At 43.8% G+C, this 19,674-nt stretch overlaps 1 protein-coding gene across 1 annotated transcript in view; it reads left to right on the forward strand.

Moving 5' to 3' along the window:
* LOC126455883 (high-affinity choline transporter 1-like) overlaps positions 1-19,674 on the forward strand; it is a 449,603-nt gene that overhangs the window by 410,720 nt on the left and 19,209 nt on the right. Inside the window, exons 9-10 of the mRNA XM_050091642.1 lie at positions 12,234-12,356; positions 13,015-13,118. Of these exons, the coding sequence (XP_049947599.1) occupies positions 12,234-12,356; positions 13,015-13,118 (227 nt within the window). The remainder of the gene's footprint in view (positions 1-12,233; positions 12,357-13,014; positions 13,119-19,674) is intronic.

Here is a 19,674-nt window from a genome sequence, read left to right on the forward strand (position 1 = left end):
GTTCGAGTCTAATGACTTTACTGGAGACTAGAAATCTACTCTGTAGGAATCAGCATGGATTTCGAAAAAGACGATCGTGTGAAACCCAGCTCGCGCTATTCGTCCACGACACTCAGAGGGCCATAGACACGAGTTCCCAGGTAGAGGCAGTGTTTCTTGACTTCCGCAAGGCGTTCGATACGGTTCCCCACAGTCGTTTAATGAACAAAGTAAGAGCATATGGACTATCAGACCAATTGTATGATTGGTTTGAAGAGTTCCTAGATAACAGAACGCAGCATGACATTCTCAATGGAGAGAAGTCTTCCGAAGTAAGAGTGATTTCAGGTGTGCCGCAGGGGAGTATCGTACGACCGTTGCTATTCACAATATACATAAATGACCTTGTGGATGACGTCGGAAGTTCACTGAGGCTTTTTGCGGATGAAGCTGTGGTATATCGAGAGGTTGTAACAATGGAAAGTTGTACTGAAATGCAGGAGGATCTGCAGCGAATTGACGCATGGTGCACGGAATGGCAATTGAATCTCAATGTAGACAAGTGTAATGTGCTGCGAATACATAGAAAGAAAGATCCTTTATCATTTAGCTACAATATAGCAGGTCAGCAACTGGAAGCAGTTAATTCCATAAATTGTCTGGGAGCAGGCATTAGGAGTGATATACACTGGAATGGTCATATAAAGTTGATCGTCGGTAAAGCAGATGCCAGACTGAGATTCACTGGAAGAATCCTAAGGAAATGCAATCCGAAAACAAAGGAAGTAGGTTACAGTACGCTTGTTCGCCGACTGCTTGAATATTGCTCACCAGTGTGGGATCCGTACCAGATAGGGTTGATAGAAGAGATAGAGAACATCCAACGGAGAGCAGCGCACTTCGTTACAGAATCATTTAGTAATCGTCAAAGTGTTACGGAGATGATAGATAAACTCCAGTGGAAGACTCTGCAGGAGAGACGCTCAGTAGCTCGGTACGGGATTTTGTTGAAGTTTCGAAACATACCTTCAGCGAGGAGTCAAGCAGTATATTGCTCCCTCCTACGTATATCTCGCGAAGAGACCATGAGGATAAAATCAGAGATATCAGAGCCCACACAGAGGCATACCGACAATCGTTCTTTCCACTAGCAATACGAGACTGGAATAGAAGGGAGAACCGATAGAGGTACTCAAAGTACCCTCCGCCACACACCGTCAGGTGGCTTGCGGAGTATGGATGTAGATGTAGATGTAGAAAGTCGCAGGTACTTGTTAGCAAACTAATAGTCCTGCTTTAATTTATAACTCACTCAGTGATGTTCCTGTTCTTTATCTTACATCCCACTACCTCTATATGCATCCTCTTCATGGCAGTCTGTATCCTGCAGTCTTTCAATTCCCGTTTGATCGCTTGTTGTCATAAATCTCTTTTTTGCATCGCTTTCGAGAATCTGCAGCAATACTTCTATTAGAAATGGCGGAGAAGTGTTTAGAAAATATAATAGTGATTTCTTTAAAGGAACTAGTCAACTAGAGCGAAACTCTTTACACAGTTTTGCTGACTGGGATTCTCTGAAGAAGAAGAACGGTGAAAAAAAAAGGCGAGAGTCCACGAAACGTAATACAGGAAGCCTCCAAACGTGCTGAAACACTTTAATAACGAATATTTCTAAGACAGACATGGTACAATAGAAAAAAGAAAAGCAGCAGGCTATTTGTAATTATATGCCTATACATCACCTGTTGTTTGTTGTTTAATCTTCTACAAAAACTTGTAATATTGTAATGTGAGTTCATGTACTGATATATTATGCAATATAGTTGTACTATCCACATTAAATAATTGACGTAGAGGTTGTGAAAATAATCGTTATCGTTATTTAGCGCACAACACACAAAACAACAGTTACGCATTTCGGGAGTCAGGCTCCGACCATCTGGCTGTCTGCGTTTTAACTTTCACACAGACGCGCACTCTTAACAAAGCGCAAACTAGTCATGAAAAAAAGTTAAATAAAATAAAAGTATTCGGATATTAAGTTCTCGTCTTACTTTAAAATCGGGAACGCCTCACTCTCTGTTTTGCCTTTTCATACAACCGTTCGTTTCTACAGTGGAAACATCGATCGCATCTGCTACACTTCACACCAACTGCCTTCCAGTACACTGGCTTGTTCTGTAAACAAGTACACTGCTCCAACTTACTGCACGGAACCAATAACGGTCCCACTGTATTCCAGAGATGTCACTGGCGACGTGAGGAACAAAATCTTCTCGTATTACTGCTAAATAGAAAAACGAATCACGAATCCGTTACCGCTCTCTCCCAAGAGTACATTAAGAACATTATCGAATCTATCTCGATGAACTGGTATTTCTAGTTCTTCAAGTTCCTTTCTTCGCTACTTGCACCACTTCTAAATTCTCTTCAATACCGTCTAGCAGGTAGCCTGTCTCGTACATGTGTTTCGCTAAGACAGATTTAGCTTAATTGCCCAGTCTTAAAGCGTCCGTGTGTTCTTTGTACCTTGTCGAAAACATTTTCCTGTGTGTCCTATATATCTCGCGTCATATGATGCTCACTGTACTATAGTTCTGTATTTAAATCAATAAAAACGGAACCCTTATAGAATCAGTTTGTTGCCCGTCCGTCCGTCCTTCTGTCTGTCTGTCTGTCCGATTGTCAAAAACCCTCATTATCAGAAAAGTTTAGATGTATCAAGTTGAAACTTATGTCACATATTGAGGTCTACGATCTCCTGGCTGTGTAAAAAATGAAATCTTCTAAGTCGATGAAATCAAAGGATACGGTCATTTATGTCACATATTTTGATGCAAACTCATTCATCAAAACATGTATCGTACTTCGCGTTGGCCTAGAAACACGAAATTTGGCAAGAAGCAAGGTTTCACAATAAAAATAAAGCGACAAATCCGAAAATTGTTAATTTCTAACTATATCATAAGAAAAATTTCTTTTGTCATTTGTTATCCGACTCAAATTTAAAATATTCTCAGAAGACTAGAAATTTCGGGAAGCGATATCTTGCAAGTATCACGTCGATAACATAAAAATCGTCTCGATTCTCGATTCCCGGGATAGATAAAGTGCCTGTATGGATAATTAAGTTTTACGGAACCTTCAGATCCCGAGTCCAGCTCGCACCTCGCCAATTTTTTGTATACGACTGTTTGTTCTAGTTCACTTTTCCTACTTCCGGCCCCGTGCTTTAAACTACATATGACCACGTTTTTCGCGCGGAATGCGAACTTCACATTATATGGCACAAATAAATCGCCAGTTTATCTGAGATTTTCCCAAAATTCGACATGGTAACTATCTTTTTATCGTAAGCTAATTCCTCTTTTTGTTTCCAGTTTCTTATCCGTTGTCTATTGTTATGTCGTTTATAATTTTTAACACATTCAGTCACTCTTTGGCACTCACTGGCATCTAATTTCTAAATGCAGCTTCTTTATAAATTATCAGGTGGCATAACTGGTTAGGAATTACAACATCTGTTTCTGTTCACCTTCTAAAGATCTTAAAGGCATGTAATTCGTCTTGCCTCATACCTTTACGTCCCAAAAGTGAATACGTTTATTGCTTTCGAGCTAGGGTAAAGTCAATTTTCTCGAAGAGCTCACTACACTTACTAGTCGGTCTCAGTTCATTTTACGAACTACAACATGTTGCCAACAGAGGGTTTATAATATACTACCTCTTTCATTAAAAGGATCGTCAAACTTTAAAATGTTCTCTTCTAAACTACTAATAAAGATACGCGTCACAGCGTCTGAAATGATCGATTTTTTTTCCATCCCATTTTTATGGATGTAATACGTTCCATTTAGCTAGAATCAGTTAAAATCAGTGACAAGACGCAGGAACTCTAAACAGTCGCTCCATGCCTGGTTTTTTTTAATACTCTCGTTCTTGTCATCTACCGGAACCTTAGCTCACAACTCTTTAATGTCCAGGAACACAAATCGGGAGAATTCTGTAATCGGTTTATCTTTAATTTCGTTAATTATGCCATATTGTTACGCAACGAGTAGTTATTGCTAAACACACGACTGTGTCTAAGGAACGTATAAAAAGGGAGCAGCATTTATGGTCACAGGTTTATTTCATCCACGGGAGAGCGTCACAAAGATACTAGAAACCTTAATTGTCAAACGTCTGATGACAGACGCCAGCTAGTCCGCCGAAGCGTGCTTATATTTTCAGGATCCAGCATTGAGTGAGGAATCCAGATATACAGTATATTGCAAAAAGAGACCGACGAACTTCGAGACGTTGCAGAGGGTGTCTTGAGGGACAAATCGAGGATAGGAACACTTGTCCGTAAAAGTTATCTAACGACGCTACAGAGCATCCAAGTTACAGGTTACGGTGCCTGCTGCTAGTCCACCACTTCGCAACAAATGTGACGCCGACGGACCGCAGGCGGAACGTCACGCACTGTTGTTTGTTATTCAGTGATCGCGACTTATTGCCACGATAAAAAAAATGGTGCAAATGGCTCTGAGCACTATGGGACTTAACTTCTGAGGTCACCAGTCCCCAAGAACGTAGAACTACTTGAGCCTAACTAACCTAAGGTCATGACACACATCCATGCCCGAGGCAGGATTCGAACCTGCGACCGTAGCGGTCGCGCGGTTCCAGACTGTAGCGCCTAGAACCGCTCGGCCACTCCGGCCGGCTATTGCCACGATCACCAGTGAAGAAGATGGAGCTAGGCCTTGCCTTCTATGATTGCAATGCTCTTCTGCATCGGTGGCTGACGGTTTTGGACACGGGTTTCCATTCTCTGTCTGTTCCTCAAAATCCCCTCTAGGACACCCTTGGAAATTGAAGGTATCGTTTTCTAACACCCAGTGTGTGAGAACACACACGTATCGTTCCCGTTGGGACTCCGAAAACTAATTACAGCGTGCACAAAGGAATTTAAGCATTCGCTATTCCCGCGTTCCTCGGTCAATATAGCAGGAAGAAATCCCCTTTTTTTATGCGGCCCTCCACGAAATCTCACCTGAGCCGATCTCTTTATCTCAGAGTAGCACATGCAACCAACTTCTTCTATTATTTACTGCATGTATTTCAATCTCTGTCTTCCTTTACAGTTTTTACCCTCTACAGCTCCTTCTAGTACCAGAGAAGTTATATCCTGATGTCTTAACAGATGTCCTATCATCTTGTCCCTTCTTTTTGTCAGTGTTTTCGCATACTCCTTTCCTCTCTGATTCTGTAAAAAGCTCCTCAATCCATAACTTATCAGCCCACGTAATTTTCAATATTCGTCTGTAGCACCACGTCTCAAATGCTTCGATTTTCCCACAGTTCTTCTTTCCATGTGCTCCAAATGTACATTCTCAGAAATTTCTTCCCCAAATTAAGGCCTACCTTTGATACAAAGAGGCTTCTGTTTGTTATCACCATTCCTGATGTTAAGTTTCTCGCTGTTCTCATTTCTCCTACTTCTCATTACTTTCGTCTTTATTCGGTTTACTCTCAATTCACATTCCGTACTCATTAGACGGTTCATACCATCAGCAGATCCTGTAATTCTTCTTCACTGTCGCTGACGAGAGCAGTGTCATCAGCGTAACTTATCATTGTTATCCTTTCACCTTGAAATTTAACTCCACTCTTGAACCTTTCCTTTGTTTCCACCATTGCTTCTTTTAATCAGAGCACTTCGTTCTTGGTCTTCCGCTCTTATTATTCCGTCTCGGCTCTTGTACAAGTTGTATATTATCCGTCTTTCACTGTAGTTTACCCCTATTTTTCTCAGAATTTCGAACATCTTGCACTATTTGTCATTGTCGAACGCTTTTTGGAGGTCGTCAAATCCTATGAACGTGTCTTGATTTTTCTTTAGTCTTGTTTCCGTTATCAATCGCAACATGAGAACTGCTTCTCTCGTACTTTTACTTTTCCTGAAGCCAAACTGATCGTCATCTATCACATCCTCAATTTTCTTTTCAGTTCTTCTTTATACTATTTTTGTCATCAACTTGGATGCATAATTTGTTGGCCGGCCGGTGTGGCCGTGCGGTTAAAGGCGCTTCAGTCTGGAACCGCGTGACCGCTACGGTCGCAGCTTCGAATCCTGCCTCGGGCATGGATGTGTGTGATGTCCTTAGGTTAGTTAGGTTTACTTAGTTCTAAGTTCTAGGCGACTGATGACCTCAGAAGTTAAGTCGCATAGTGCTCAGAACCATTCGAACCATAATTTGTTAAGCTGATTATGTGATAATTCTCGCACTTGTTAGCTCTTGCAGTCTTCGGAATTGAGTGGATGAAGTGCTAATAAGTGGTAAAATGGAACGTACTCTGGCTAGGACTTCCCAGGGTTTTGCGGAGATTAGATGTATATGTAGATCGAGAGGACGAGACAAACATATTTTCAATTAACTAAACAAACGCTGTTTTTAGCCTCGTTTCACAATTTATTATTAATTTCATTGCATAACCTAGGTTTCCGGTTATAAGCCCATTTTGAAGTACACTCCTGGAAATGGAAAAAAGAACACATTGACACCGGTGTGTCAGACCCACCATACTTGCTCCGGACACTGCGAGAGGGCTGTACAAGCAATGATCACACGCACGGCACAGCGGACACACCAGGAACCGCGGTGTTGGCCGTCGAATGGCGCTAGCTGCGCAGCATTTGTGCACCGTCGCCGTCAGTGTCAGCCAGTTTGCCGTGGCATACGGAGCTCCATCGCAGTCTTTAACACTGGTAGCATGCCGCGACAGCGTGGACGTGAACCGTATGTGCAGTTGACGGACTTTGAGCGAGGGCGTATAGTGGGCATGCGGGAGGCCGGGTGGACGTACCGCCGAATTGCTCAACACGTGGGGCATGAGGTCTCCACAGTACATCGATGTTGTCGCCAGTGGTCGGCGGAAGGTGCACGTGCCCGTTGACCTGGGACCGGACCGCAGCGACGCACGGATGCACGCCAAGACCGTAGGATCCTACGCAGTGCCGTAGGGGACCGCACCGCCACTTCCCAGCAAATTAGGGACACTGTTGCTCCTGGGGTATCGGCGAGGATCATTCGCAACCGTCTCCATGTAGCTGGGCTACGGTCCCGCACACCGTTAGGCCGTCTCCCGCTCACGCCCCAACATCGTGCAGCCCGCCTCCAGTGGTGTCGCGACAGGCGTGAATGGAGGGACGAATGGAGACGTGTCGTCTTCAGCGATGAGAGTCGCTTCTGCCTTGGTGCCAATGATGGTCGTATGCGTGTTTGGCGCCGTGCAGGTGAGCGCCACAATCAGGACTGCATACGACCGAGGCACACAGGGCCAACACCCGGCATCATGGTGTGGGGAGCGATCTCCTACACTGGCCGTACACCACTGGTGATCGTCGAGGGGACACTGAATAGTGCACGGTACATCCAAACCGTCATCGAACCCATCGTTCTACCATTCCTAGACCGGCAAGGGAACTTGCTGTTCCAACAGGACAATGCACATCCGCATGTATCCCGTGCCACCCAACGTGCTCTAGAAGGTGTAAGTCAACAACCCTGGCCAGCAAGATCTCCGGATCTGTCCCCCATTGAGCATGTTTGGGACTGGATGAAGCGTCGTCTCACGCGGTCTGCACGTCCAGCACGAACACTGACCCAACTGAGGCGCCAGGTGGAAATGGCATGGCAAGCCGTTCCACAGGACTACATCCAGCATCTCTACGATCGTCTCCATAGGAGAATAGCAGCCTGCATTGCTGCGAAAGGTGGATATACACTGTACTAGTGCCGACATTGTGCATGCTCTGTTGCCTGTGTCTATGTGCCTGTGGTTCTGTCAGTGTGATCATGTGATGTATCTGACCCCAGGAATGTGTCAATAAAGTTTCCCCTTCCTGGGACAATGAATTCACGGTGTTCTTATTTCAATTTCCAGGAGTGTATATTACTGATTCCCAAAGATGAAAATACACAGATAAACCTGGTGACAAGGCAAAGATAATCTCAACTTCTTAGGTATCGATCCATAGCTTAATGACCACTTACATCAATGATAATTTTTTAAATAAATTACATCCATTATTACACATTCATCAGTTATACTACAATGACCGGACTAAAGTTATGCGTCAGCTAAGATATTTTTAACTACGATGGACACGGGTCCAAAGTTTTGCTTCTATCCTGGAGTTGTGATTTCATCTAAAAGAGATGAATTATTGAATTGGGTTTGCTCGTTTAATAATAGGTGTGGGGATATACACGTCTGTTTTTTAATTTCTAAAATTTCTAGTTGGTCGAGTTTGGCACCCTTTTCCTCTGTGTGTAGGACTTGTAGATCTATTGTGTATTTGTGATTACTGTTCAGACAAAGGCTGAATCAGACTTCCTCAGTCTCCAGTTTCTGTGGTGTTCCTTAAACTTGGTACAGATTGACCTCCTCGTCTGTCCTGTGTAGCAAGACTGACACCCCCGGCATGTGATTTTATAAACCCCACTTTTTGTGATAGCTGGGTATTTGTCTTTTGCCTTGAACAAGAAACCCCCTATTATCTGAGGGACATAGAAAAACACAGAGAAACAATTTTCCCTCAAGATGTTACTTACGCTATTTGATGTTTTCCCTATAAAACGTAATCTGCACCATTTCTTTTCCTGTTTGCTGTGTTTTTCATTGGGGACAGTAGGGACCTGGCCTGTTTCTTCATATTACCTAACATTTTATCAATTGTGTTGGATCAAATTCATTATTTATGGCTATTGCTTCTATTGTATCAAGTCCCTGGTCAAAATCTTCTTGGGACATATGGATAGAAAGGAGACGGTGAATCATGTGATGGAATGCTGCAAATTTGTAGGTTGTACGATGTTGGGAGGCAGCCGGGATGAAAGTGTCTTTTCGGTAAATTTTAAATTTATGGTTACGGTCTTCTATCCTTAAGGTAATGTACAGGAAATTTAAGTTGCCCCCCACCCCCAACTTATTTTCAGTTACGGTCGCAATCAGTGATTACAGTCTTCACTGGTTTTGATCTTTTATGTCACGCATAGACAATCAGGCCAGTTGTTCTTCTTGACTGTCTGGAGACGTCGTCTTTCTTAGTCCTCCGACCTGCATGCTCAGTGGAAGAAGATCACTGCAGGCAATATATCAATACGAGTCTATCTGAGGATGACACAAACGTAGAAACCAGTAACAACTGCACGCGATTGTAACTCAAAATAAAATTATCTTGTAAAATTGACAGTAGCTGACGTTACACCATCATTAGCTTAAATTATATGAAATATTAATTTAACTTACTATTCTACATCATGCATGAGACAATTTATAAGAAAAGGTACTCGCTTAAATAGTTTCTAAATGCAGTCAGGATTCATTATTAAATTTTCCGTACTTGTGCGGCCTTTTTGAATTTTGTTATTGAAACCAACATTTCGTCCCTGTCTGCGAATGATTTACAGTGGGGACGTGACTTCTATTCACTGAATATAGTGGCTCGCTGCTCACTGAAATGAAATTTATACCGAGATACGACCTTGCCGGGGTGAAAAGTCACTTTTTATTTTTTAAATTCGAGGGTGGCTCTCCATTTGGGTTGTTTCGTACACTTCATCTACCGTCTCACGGTGGAAGGCTGATGGTCTCCTGCTTGACAGCTGGAAACCAGGTATTAATAAACTTAGGACTTTTCTTTTTCCGACTGGACTGTTATCGTCTTTGGAGTTCTCCACTGGATCTGCACAGTCTAGGGTAGTACCTACTCCAGGTTGCTGGGACCTGACTCTCTCCAAATACAATCCTGTGGTTTCCTGACTGCAGTGTGTACTCCACTGCGGCTTTTCTCCCCTTCAATAGTTACATTCGTCGATATTTCCATAATTCTCTTGCTGTTACTACCCATGTACACCAGTCTACAACCACATCGTATATTCGTGACATTCCAGTTTGACATCGTACGTAATAATAAATACAGGTCAAGTTCAAGTTCACGTTCCAGCATACTTCGTAAACGTGTTGTTCTAAGTAACTCTTCAAACCCTCTGTGGGTAGTTGTTGCACGTTGACGTCGAACATAAACGATGTTCACATAATGTGGTTGGACCATGTAGTTCGGCATATCCAATAAGCAGGAAAGCGGACCACGTGAAACTCAGTTCAAAGGTATCCCGCGAGAATAAATCTGAAAACAACGTAATGGATAATTATGCAAAGGCAGCACAAGAAGTAACCGTTTCACCACAGTCCTCGGCGATGTCGCTTAGTGTGCCCATTCAGTGACAAGCGTATATACTAATAATACACTGTCCAGTCACATTAACGTCGGTACCTTTCAGGAACCTGATTAACCACCTGCTACGAGACATGCAGGAAGCTAGCGAGGGGGATATGGAGCCATTCCGATTCCAGTGCAGCGGCCAGTTGCGCAAGGGTTTCTCGGTTTAGGATCCATGGCGCGATCAGCCGGAGCGAGGTGGTCCCATAGATTCTCGACTGGGCTTAAGTCCGGGGAGTGTGGCGGTCAGGAGGGGGTACGGATGGCAAACTGAGCCAGGTGCTGTACGAATCACGCCCGTACACTGTGAGCTGTGTGACACGTTGCACTCTTCTGCTGGTAGTTGCCATCGTACAGAGGAAAAAGAAACTGCATGTAGGGGTGGACATGTTCGCCAATGGTAGATGATACTTGTGATGATCCATTGTGCTTTCCAGAAAGACAAGATCATTCAGGTAATGCCACGGAAACGTTCCACAGACCATCTCTGTTGTACGGTAATTTCTTTCAAGACGTTTCAAGTTATACACGCCAACGGTCATCTGTGCGATGGACAACACAGCCTCCTCTGGCCTGCACCCTTCCGACAATTGTTGCAGGGCTGCACACGCCAACTGCCGTCAGTCCGACGGAGCATAAGACGTGATTCGTCTGAAAAGGTCACCTGTCGCCACTCAATGGATGCCTAGTTGTGGTATTGGCGTGCAAATTCCAGCCTTCGCCGCCGATGAACATGGGTGCATGAACAAGACACTTGCTACGGAGGCCCATATGAACTAACGCTGAACGGTCGGATGCCCCTTGATTCAATTGGGCGGCCAGTTGCTCAACAGAAGCACGTCCATTCGCCTATACACATCTCCGCAGCCGTCATTCACCTCTGTGGTGGACCACAGTTGGTCGGCGCCGGTTTTGGACAGTGTCATTTTCCTACACACGGTATATTCTAACCATGGCGGTACGGCGCGTTCAGTTTACAGACTTATCCGTTTCGGAAATTCTTTCACTCTCGACCGGGAAACCAATGATCATGCTCGTTTCGACGTCGGGTAAATCGCTCCGTTTCCGCATTACGACAACGTCTGCCTTATTGTCCGCGTCCTTCCAATACGTTCCATAAACGCTCCACTGCTAGCGCCGCCACGCGCCCTCTGTGGGTAGTTGTTGCACATTGACGTCGAACATAAACGATGTTCACATAATGTGGTTGGACCATGTAGTTCGGCATATCCAATAAGCAGGAAAGCGGAGTGTCCAATAATTTCTATAATAATGAGTGAGATCACCGAGTGAGGTCTTTTTACAGTTGTCGACACCTTTCACCCACACTGAGACAGATATCGATTCATTTATTTTACGACGATTTCTGGTCCTGAGAACCAAAGGCATAGTCGACATGTAATACGATGAACCCTTATCTCTGTTGTAAACTTCACAAATCTGGAATGTCCGATAAGCGATGACATCACGTGAATTGAAATTATCTAGCCCTTTTACTTTATCGACTTTTGGTCCACGCACAAGAGCAACGGTGACCCAGCCGTTACCGTGTTCATTCGTATCCTTGTTAGCGAGAGTGAAGTTCAAAACTTCAGGCGGAAACAAATATGGCCTACAAGGCATGCGGAGACCCGCTGACCGATATCCGCCCCAAGCAATACTATTATTGGCTCACTGATCTCAGAGTTTAAATAGTGAGCTGACAATATGCGTTTGTGTTTCTCAACTAAGGGTGAAGCTACTCTAGCAGATGGAAGACTGTTTATTCTTTGAGACTTGCAAGTCCTCATTGATACGTGTATGAGTACCTAGTACGAAAAATGTTTATAGCGGACGACTTTCAAAGGTGACGATGAACGCTCACTGGCGTCAAACTTTCCTTGACAGTCAACATACGTTGGCAATAACCTTCAAATTTAATCTTTTAGTGATACGCATTTCCTTTCTGGTGTAATGACGTGTTGCCTATTTGTTACAGTGGGTGGCGTTCTTCGGTCTTGGAGCAATATCAGCATCCATTATGGCCTCCGCAGATTCCAGCATTCTCGCTTCCAGTTCCATGTTCTCCAGAAACATTTACAAGCTAGTCCTGAGGACTCAGGTAAGTACCTGTCACGCACGTTACCTCCCCCCAAAAGCTACAACAACAAAATAGTAATTTGAAAATTAAACAGCAAGTCTCTTGACAGCTTAACTCCTCATTTCTTGTAGAAATGATCTTCAGCATGACCTCTGACAATGCCGGCCGCGGTGGCCGAACGGTTCTGGGCGCTTCAGTCCGGAACCGCGCGAGTGTTACGGTCGCCGGTTCGAATCCTGCCTGGGGCATGGATGTGTATGATGTCCTTAGGTTAGTTAGATTTAAGTAGTTCTAAGTTCTAGGGGACTGATGACCTCAGATGTTAAGTCTCATAGTGCTCAGAGCCATTTGAACCATTTGATGGCTCTGAGCACTATGGGACTCAACTGCTGTGGTCATAAGTCCCCTAGAACTTAGAACTACTTAAACCTAACTAACCTAAGGACACCACACACATCCATGTCCGAGGCAGGATTCGAACCTGCGACCGTAGCGGTCGCTCTGATCCAGACTGTAGCGTCTTTAACCTCTCGGCCACTCCGGCCGGCTGAACCATTTGAACCTCTTGCGATGTTGATATGAGAGAAACATTAGATTCTAACCTGACTTCCTTATATTGCTTCAGCAATACAAGTAAGAAGAGAAGGTATTCGTCGGACGTTCATTTTACGTGTTTCAGGCCTCGGAGCGAGAGATGGTGTGGGTGCTGCGCGTGTCCGTGGTGGTAATCACCGCCATAGCGGCGCTCATCGGGCTCACCGCGGGCAGCATCTACTACCTGTCGTGAGTACTGACACCGCTACACCTTACAACGCTATCTACACTAACTGTCCTAAAAGTCTCCACACACCTACTAGTCGACGTCAATATGGAGTGTGCCCAGCCCACCATTCGCCTTCATGATGGCTTGACCTCTGCTGGCGTACTTTCAGTGAGATGTCTGAAAATCTTTGCAGGAATTCTTCCTCAAGAGCTGAGTCCAGAGAATGAGGGACACTGGGATCTGAAGCGAAGTCGACTTTCTAACTTATCCAAAAGGTGCTCCACTGGGCTTAGGTCGGGACTCTGGGCAAGTCAAACCATTTCAAGAATGTTATCGTCTGTCTTCACAGCTGCTGTTTTATCGTAGGGTATATTTTCATTCTGATACAAGTACTCATAGACTCCGAACTGTTCCTCCACTGTTCGCAGTACACATTTCGCTAAAATGTGTTCATATCCTTCCGAATTTAGTGTTTTCTTAAGGTTAATAACGGGACCAAACCCTAACTGTAAAAAAATACTCTTATAGGTAACACCACCACCTCCTTAGTTCACAGCTGGCTCTACACTTAGTGATAGGCAACGTTATCCAGGAATTCGCCAAACTCAAACCATTCGATCGGATTGCCACACGGTATAGTGTGATTCATCACCCCAAATCACTCGTTTTCGGTCATCCAATGTCCAGTAGCGCCCCTTAGTACTGACTACGGAAGTGCTGTACTTACGAGAAGCCACCGAACCATTCTACCCCATTATTTTACTCTCTGTCATTGTGCTAGCTAGACTGCCGGTAACATTTTTGAACTCACGAGTGATTCCTTCTGCTGATTTCATGCGATATTTTACAACCATTGTCCCAATTTTCGACGGTCCCTACCCGTCAGCCATGGGAACTTCCTGGTCTTGGCTTAGTCGTGCTTGTTCCTTCGCGTTTCCACTTCACAATAATATCTCCGACAATTGACTCGAGTAGCTTTAACTTTAGAAGATATTAAGTGTCCCTTCTGGATTTGTTACTCACAAGGGAACCTCCCCATCGCACCCACCTCAGATTTAATTATAATTTGGCACAGTGGATAGGCCCTGAAAAACTGAACACAGATCGAACGAGAAAACAGGAAGAAGTTGTGTGCAACTATGAAAAAATAACCAAAATATACAAACTGAGTAGTCCATTCGCAACGTAGGCAATATCAAGGCAAATGTGAACAGAGGAGCGCCGTGGTCCCGTGTTTTGCGTGAGCAGCTGCGGAGCGAGAGGTCCTTGGTTCAAGCCTTCCCTCGAGTGAGAATTTTAATTTTTTATTTCCGGTTTACATGACAAACTCTTATGTTTTCATCACTTTTTTGGGAGTGACTATCACATCCACAAGAAAACCTAAATCGGGCAAGGTAGAAGAATCTTTTTACCTATTCGCGAAGTGTATAAGTTAGGTGGGTCGACAACATATATCCTGTCATGTGACGCACATGCCGTCACCAGTGTCGTATACAATATATCAACGTGTTTTCCTGTGGAGGAATCGGTTGACCTATGACCTTGCGATCAAATGTTTTCGGTTCCCATTGCAGAGGCACGTCCTTTCGTCTACTAATCGCACAGTACTGCGGTGCGGTTGCAAAACACAGACACTAAACTTATTACAGTGAACAGAGACATCAATGAACGAACGGACAGATCATAACTTTGCGAAAATAAAGAAAGTAAAATTTTCACTCGAGGGAAGACTTGAACCTAGGACCCTCCGTTCCGCAGCTGCTCACCCTAACCACGGGACCACGGCGCTCCTCAGTTCTCACTTTCCTTGATGTTGCATATCTTGAGCATGGGCTACTCAGTTTGCATATTTTGCTTATTTTTTCATAGTTCCACACAACTTCTTCCTGTTTTCTCGATTGATCTGTGTTCAGTTTCTCAAGGCCTATCCACTGTGCCATCTTATAACTAAATGTGAGGGGGGTGCGATGGGGAGGTTCCCTTGTCAGGTGAGATCCAATAACTAGTCCAAGTTCGAAGTCACTAAGCTCCTCTGATCAACTCAGTATGCCGTTACTGCTTTTCTGCTGATAACACAGAACTCCCCGCCTCCTTTTATATTAGGGAATCCGCCTCTCGTGATATCTGGTGGACAGCTACGCATTACATATGGATGTCCTGACACTTTTAATCAGATGTGTAGGAGCGTGGCCTTTCACACCTGGAGTCCTTTCCACTAAAATTCTGCTGGGTGTGTGATCCTGTCATGATGTGATAGAACTATCGACGTTGCGGCCGCTATTACAGACAGTCTTCAGCAGGGTGACCATCACACACCTAGCATATTTTTTAAATGCTGCATAGCTTCTAGCCCCTCTCTTATTTACAATGTATTGCAGTAATAGAATTTAAAAATTAATGTTTATCAACTACGCTAACTATTGCTGCGATCGGATTTTCGTCTATTTATCAGGGTACCTTGAGAAGAAATAAAGAACTAAAGTTTGAATTTTCCTGAATTTACATTTTGTTTTTACTAATCTTCTGTTCGTTGTCAGTTACTACTTGTTCTCGTTTTTGGCACAGTTTTGCGTGAAGCGATGATATTCCTTCTTGCAAAATTTGTTCGAAGTATCCACGTCAGTAAATGAAATGTTACGGACTTTGACTACAAATTTCCATGTTTTGTTAACAATTTTCTCTGCTAATCACATTCAAATAACACGGGATGCAGGACACCGCGCTCGAGATCAACATATCGGACATAATAATAAATCTCCCGCCAAAACATAGATCAAAGATACTATAAAAAGAGTTATTCCAGTAGCTTCAACGTTAACATTTTAACAGTAAAGGTCTTGCCATACAGCTCATCTTAATTCACCGTTGACCACACTTTTCAATAAACAACAATAATAAATATTATTGTAGATGTAACTAGTTACACAAATAAACACTAAATACGCATAGCGATTTTGAAACATCATCACTTGACGGCAAGCAATTTACCCGCATTTTACTGTTAATACATTTCTAAATGTGATGAAAATAATATTCAAGTTATAAATAGTAAACGTGTCAACTACCCATAGATTGGTTTGAACACCACAGGCTTTGGAGATGGTATGCCGTTGCTTTCCTCCAACCTCTGAACTGACTTATCCAGCCAGTTACAGGGAGAACCACCGTTTAACTTGGATTCCGGACTACGATACAGTTCAGCATTTTTTCTATTAATAAACGTTGTCAGTGGTGAAATGAGTGCAAATCAACAGATAAAAATCCAAAGACCGACCGGGGGTCCAGCAAAAGCCTTTTGAATCACCTTACCACTGAGGCAACGAGCCCCACTAAAGTATAAAAACAGATGTAAAAAAAGTAATTGTATGTGCCGTTTTATTGGGTCTTGTTGTTTCTTCGGTAGAAAATCAGACTGAAGGATTGACCAGTTTCATTACAATTTTCATTCACAAGCTCTTCAGAGCCACTTACATACGGTAAATAACCATTACTAAAGTACACTACTGGTCATTAAAATTGCTACCCACGAAGATGACGTGCTACAGACGTAAATTTAACCGACAGGAAGAACATGCTGTGATATGCAAATGATTAGCTTCTCAGAGCATCCACACAAAGTTGGCGCCGGTGGCGACACCTACAACGTGCTGACATGAGGAAAGTTTCCAACCGATTTCTCATACACAAACAGCAGTTGACCGGCGTTGCCTGGTGAAACGTTGATGTGATGTCTCGTATAAGGAGGAGAAATGCGTATCATCACGTTTCCGACTTTGATAGAGGTCGGATTGTAGCCTATCGCGATTGCGGTTTATCGTATCGCGACATTGCTGCTCGCGTTGGTCGAGATCCAATGACTGTTAGCAGAATATGGAATCGGTGGGTTCAGGAGGGTAATACGGAACGCCGTGCTGGATCCCAACGGCCTCGTATCACTAGCAGACAGGCATCTTATCCGCATGGCTGTAACGGATCGTGCAGCCACGTCTCGATCCCTGAGTCAATAGATGGGGACGTTTGCAAGACAACAACCATCTGAACGAACAGTTCGACGACGTTTGCAGCAGCATGGATTATCAGCTCGGAGACCATGGCTGCTGTTACCCTTGACGCTGCATCACAGACAGGAGCGCCTGCGATGGTGTAGTCAACGACGAACCTGGGTACACGAATGGCAAAACGTCATTTTGTCGGATGAATCCAGGTTCTGTTTACAGCATCATGATGGTCGCATCCGTGTTTGGTGACATCGCGGTGAACGCACAATGGAAGCGTGTATTCATCATCGCCATACTGGCGTATCACCCGGGGTGATGGTACGGGGTGCCATTGGTTACACGTCTCGGTCACCTCTTGTTCGCATTGACGGCACTTTGAACATTGGACGTTACATTTCAGATGTGTTACGACCCGTGGCTCTACCCTTCATTCGATCCCTGCGAAACCCTACATTTCAGTAGGATAATGCACGACCGCATGTCTGGAAACAGAAAATGTTCGACTGCTGCCCTGGCCAGCAAATTCTCCAGATCTCTCACCAATTGAAAACGTCTGGTCAATAGTGGCCGAGCAACAGGCTCGTCACAATGCGGCAGTCGCTACTCTTGATGAACTGTGGTATCGTGTTGAAGCTGCATGGGCAGCTGTACCTGTACACGTCATCCAAGCTCTGTTTGACTCAATGCCCAGGCGTATCAAGGCCGTTATTACGGCCAGAGGTGGTTGTTCTGTGTACCGGTACTGATTTCTCAGGATCTATGCACCCAAATTGCGTGAAAATGTAATCATATGTTCTAGTACAATATATTTGTCCAATGAATACCAGTTTATGATCTGCATTTCTTCTTGGCGCAGCAATTTTAATGGCCAGTAGTGTAATAAATTGTAGGGCAATTAAATACGTGGAATAAAAGAGTTCGAGAATGTTTGCAATTCGCAGCTGCGTGGTTACGAAGTTTTGTGCATGAGTGCTGCAACTCGTAGAATCCATCACCTTGTTTTGGTCTCTGCGAAGTGGCTGATCAGGAATGAAGTTTCTGAAAACCAAACACATTCTCATCAAATGCTGCCGCACCAAACCCAGATTCTGTCTAGATGTAATATTAGATGATATTATCTAGGAATTGGGACTCGTCAAACAATTAGAATGAAAATGCATACTTTCAACAGTGAGTCAACTTCGTCAACCTGCGGTTCCGACTTGTATTAATACAAAACAATAACACACTCGGCTATAAATTAATCATAATTAACGAAACTCTACGTTGAATTAATGCAATCATTGTTAGTGTCATAGCTGTCACTGAGATAGCAATGGATCATACTGTGTAACGATCCTTTCCAATAACTTATCAACCTGACACTATAGCATCGATGATTACTAGCAAACTTCTGCTTCCTTGGCCTGTTCTTAGCGAGGTGAGCGCGGCTGGTATGCTATGAATGTTCCCCGCCTCTTGTACAAGGTAAAAGTGATAGTTGATCCGGCCAGTGCCAGTCCTAGTTCTTTGGCGGTCAATAAGACTTTCGTAACAGGGGCCGTTGATTCGTTTGAAGTTCGTGCGCTAGGATTGTCCGAGAACGGAGCAGGGTTTAGGTTCCGTTAAGCCACTAGCTTCCGTGCGTCGCTGGTGTATGGGATTGCTGTGGATGCCATAATACGCTTCGCCATTCCCAGTGATCCTGTGACGTTTAAAACCTGTCCACCTTTTAATATGGCAGAACGGAGTCATACTCTGCCAATTCGATTCGTAAATGATAATCAGGCACTCCTAAGCCTCTTGCTTTCATTAGACTACTTCCGTGTTTTTCATCTCATGCCTGCCACACTACTTCATCATTATATTCCTCCACACTTTTGTGATCGCCAGTTACCACTTTGCCGACCGGCGACACCCCAGTGGCGTCGTGAGGGTAGTATCGCGCAGTGGCCGGTGACAACACTTTAGTATCTTTTTCACTCTTTTGGTGTTTTGTTTAGATAACAATAAGTTACACACGTCAACGAGTATTTTGTTTTTATAAGTACTTATGCACTTTCATCATAACAGACGAAAGACACGATATATTATTTACGATGGATGCGCGGGCGTCTTGTCTGACGTTCCGGACGACTTGGCCGATTGGGAAGAAGACATTGGATATTAAAAAAAAAAAATGAAAGTGAAGCAGAATCGTCGGAAGAAGAATTCGGCGAACGCTACGGTTTCCAACTGATTCGGATGAATCAGATGAAGAAGACAGACTATGATTTACTGAGAACCAATAATAAATCTGAAGAATCTCCGGGTCCACACATATTTCCCAAAGATACACAGAGCATCGTAGATATCGAACAATTACATATTGGGAACGATCTATTGGAATATATTAGCAATGAAAGCAACAAGTATTACAGTCAAAATTGCAATAGAAGGAAACTAGATTTTAAAAAATGCCAAATTTGTCGATGTTACGGGACCCGAACTTAGAAAATGGTTTGGGAGTGCTATCCTTAAGGGAACAGTAAAAAAAGCAAGGATCGATATTACTAGTCAACGAATCCGTTGATAGACACACCGAGATTTCGCAAAACGA

The sequence above is a fragment of the Schistocerca serialis genome, chromosome 2, assembly GCF_023864345.2.
Source record: "Schistocerca serialis cubense isolate TAMUIC-IGC-003099 chromosome 2, iqSchSeri2.2, whole genome shotgun sequence".
NCBI lineage: Eukaryota > Metazoa > Arthropoda > Insecta > Orthoptera > Acrididae > Schistocerca > Schistocerca serialis.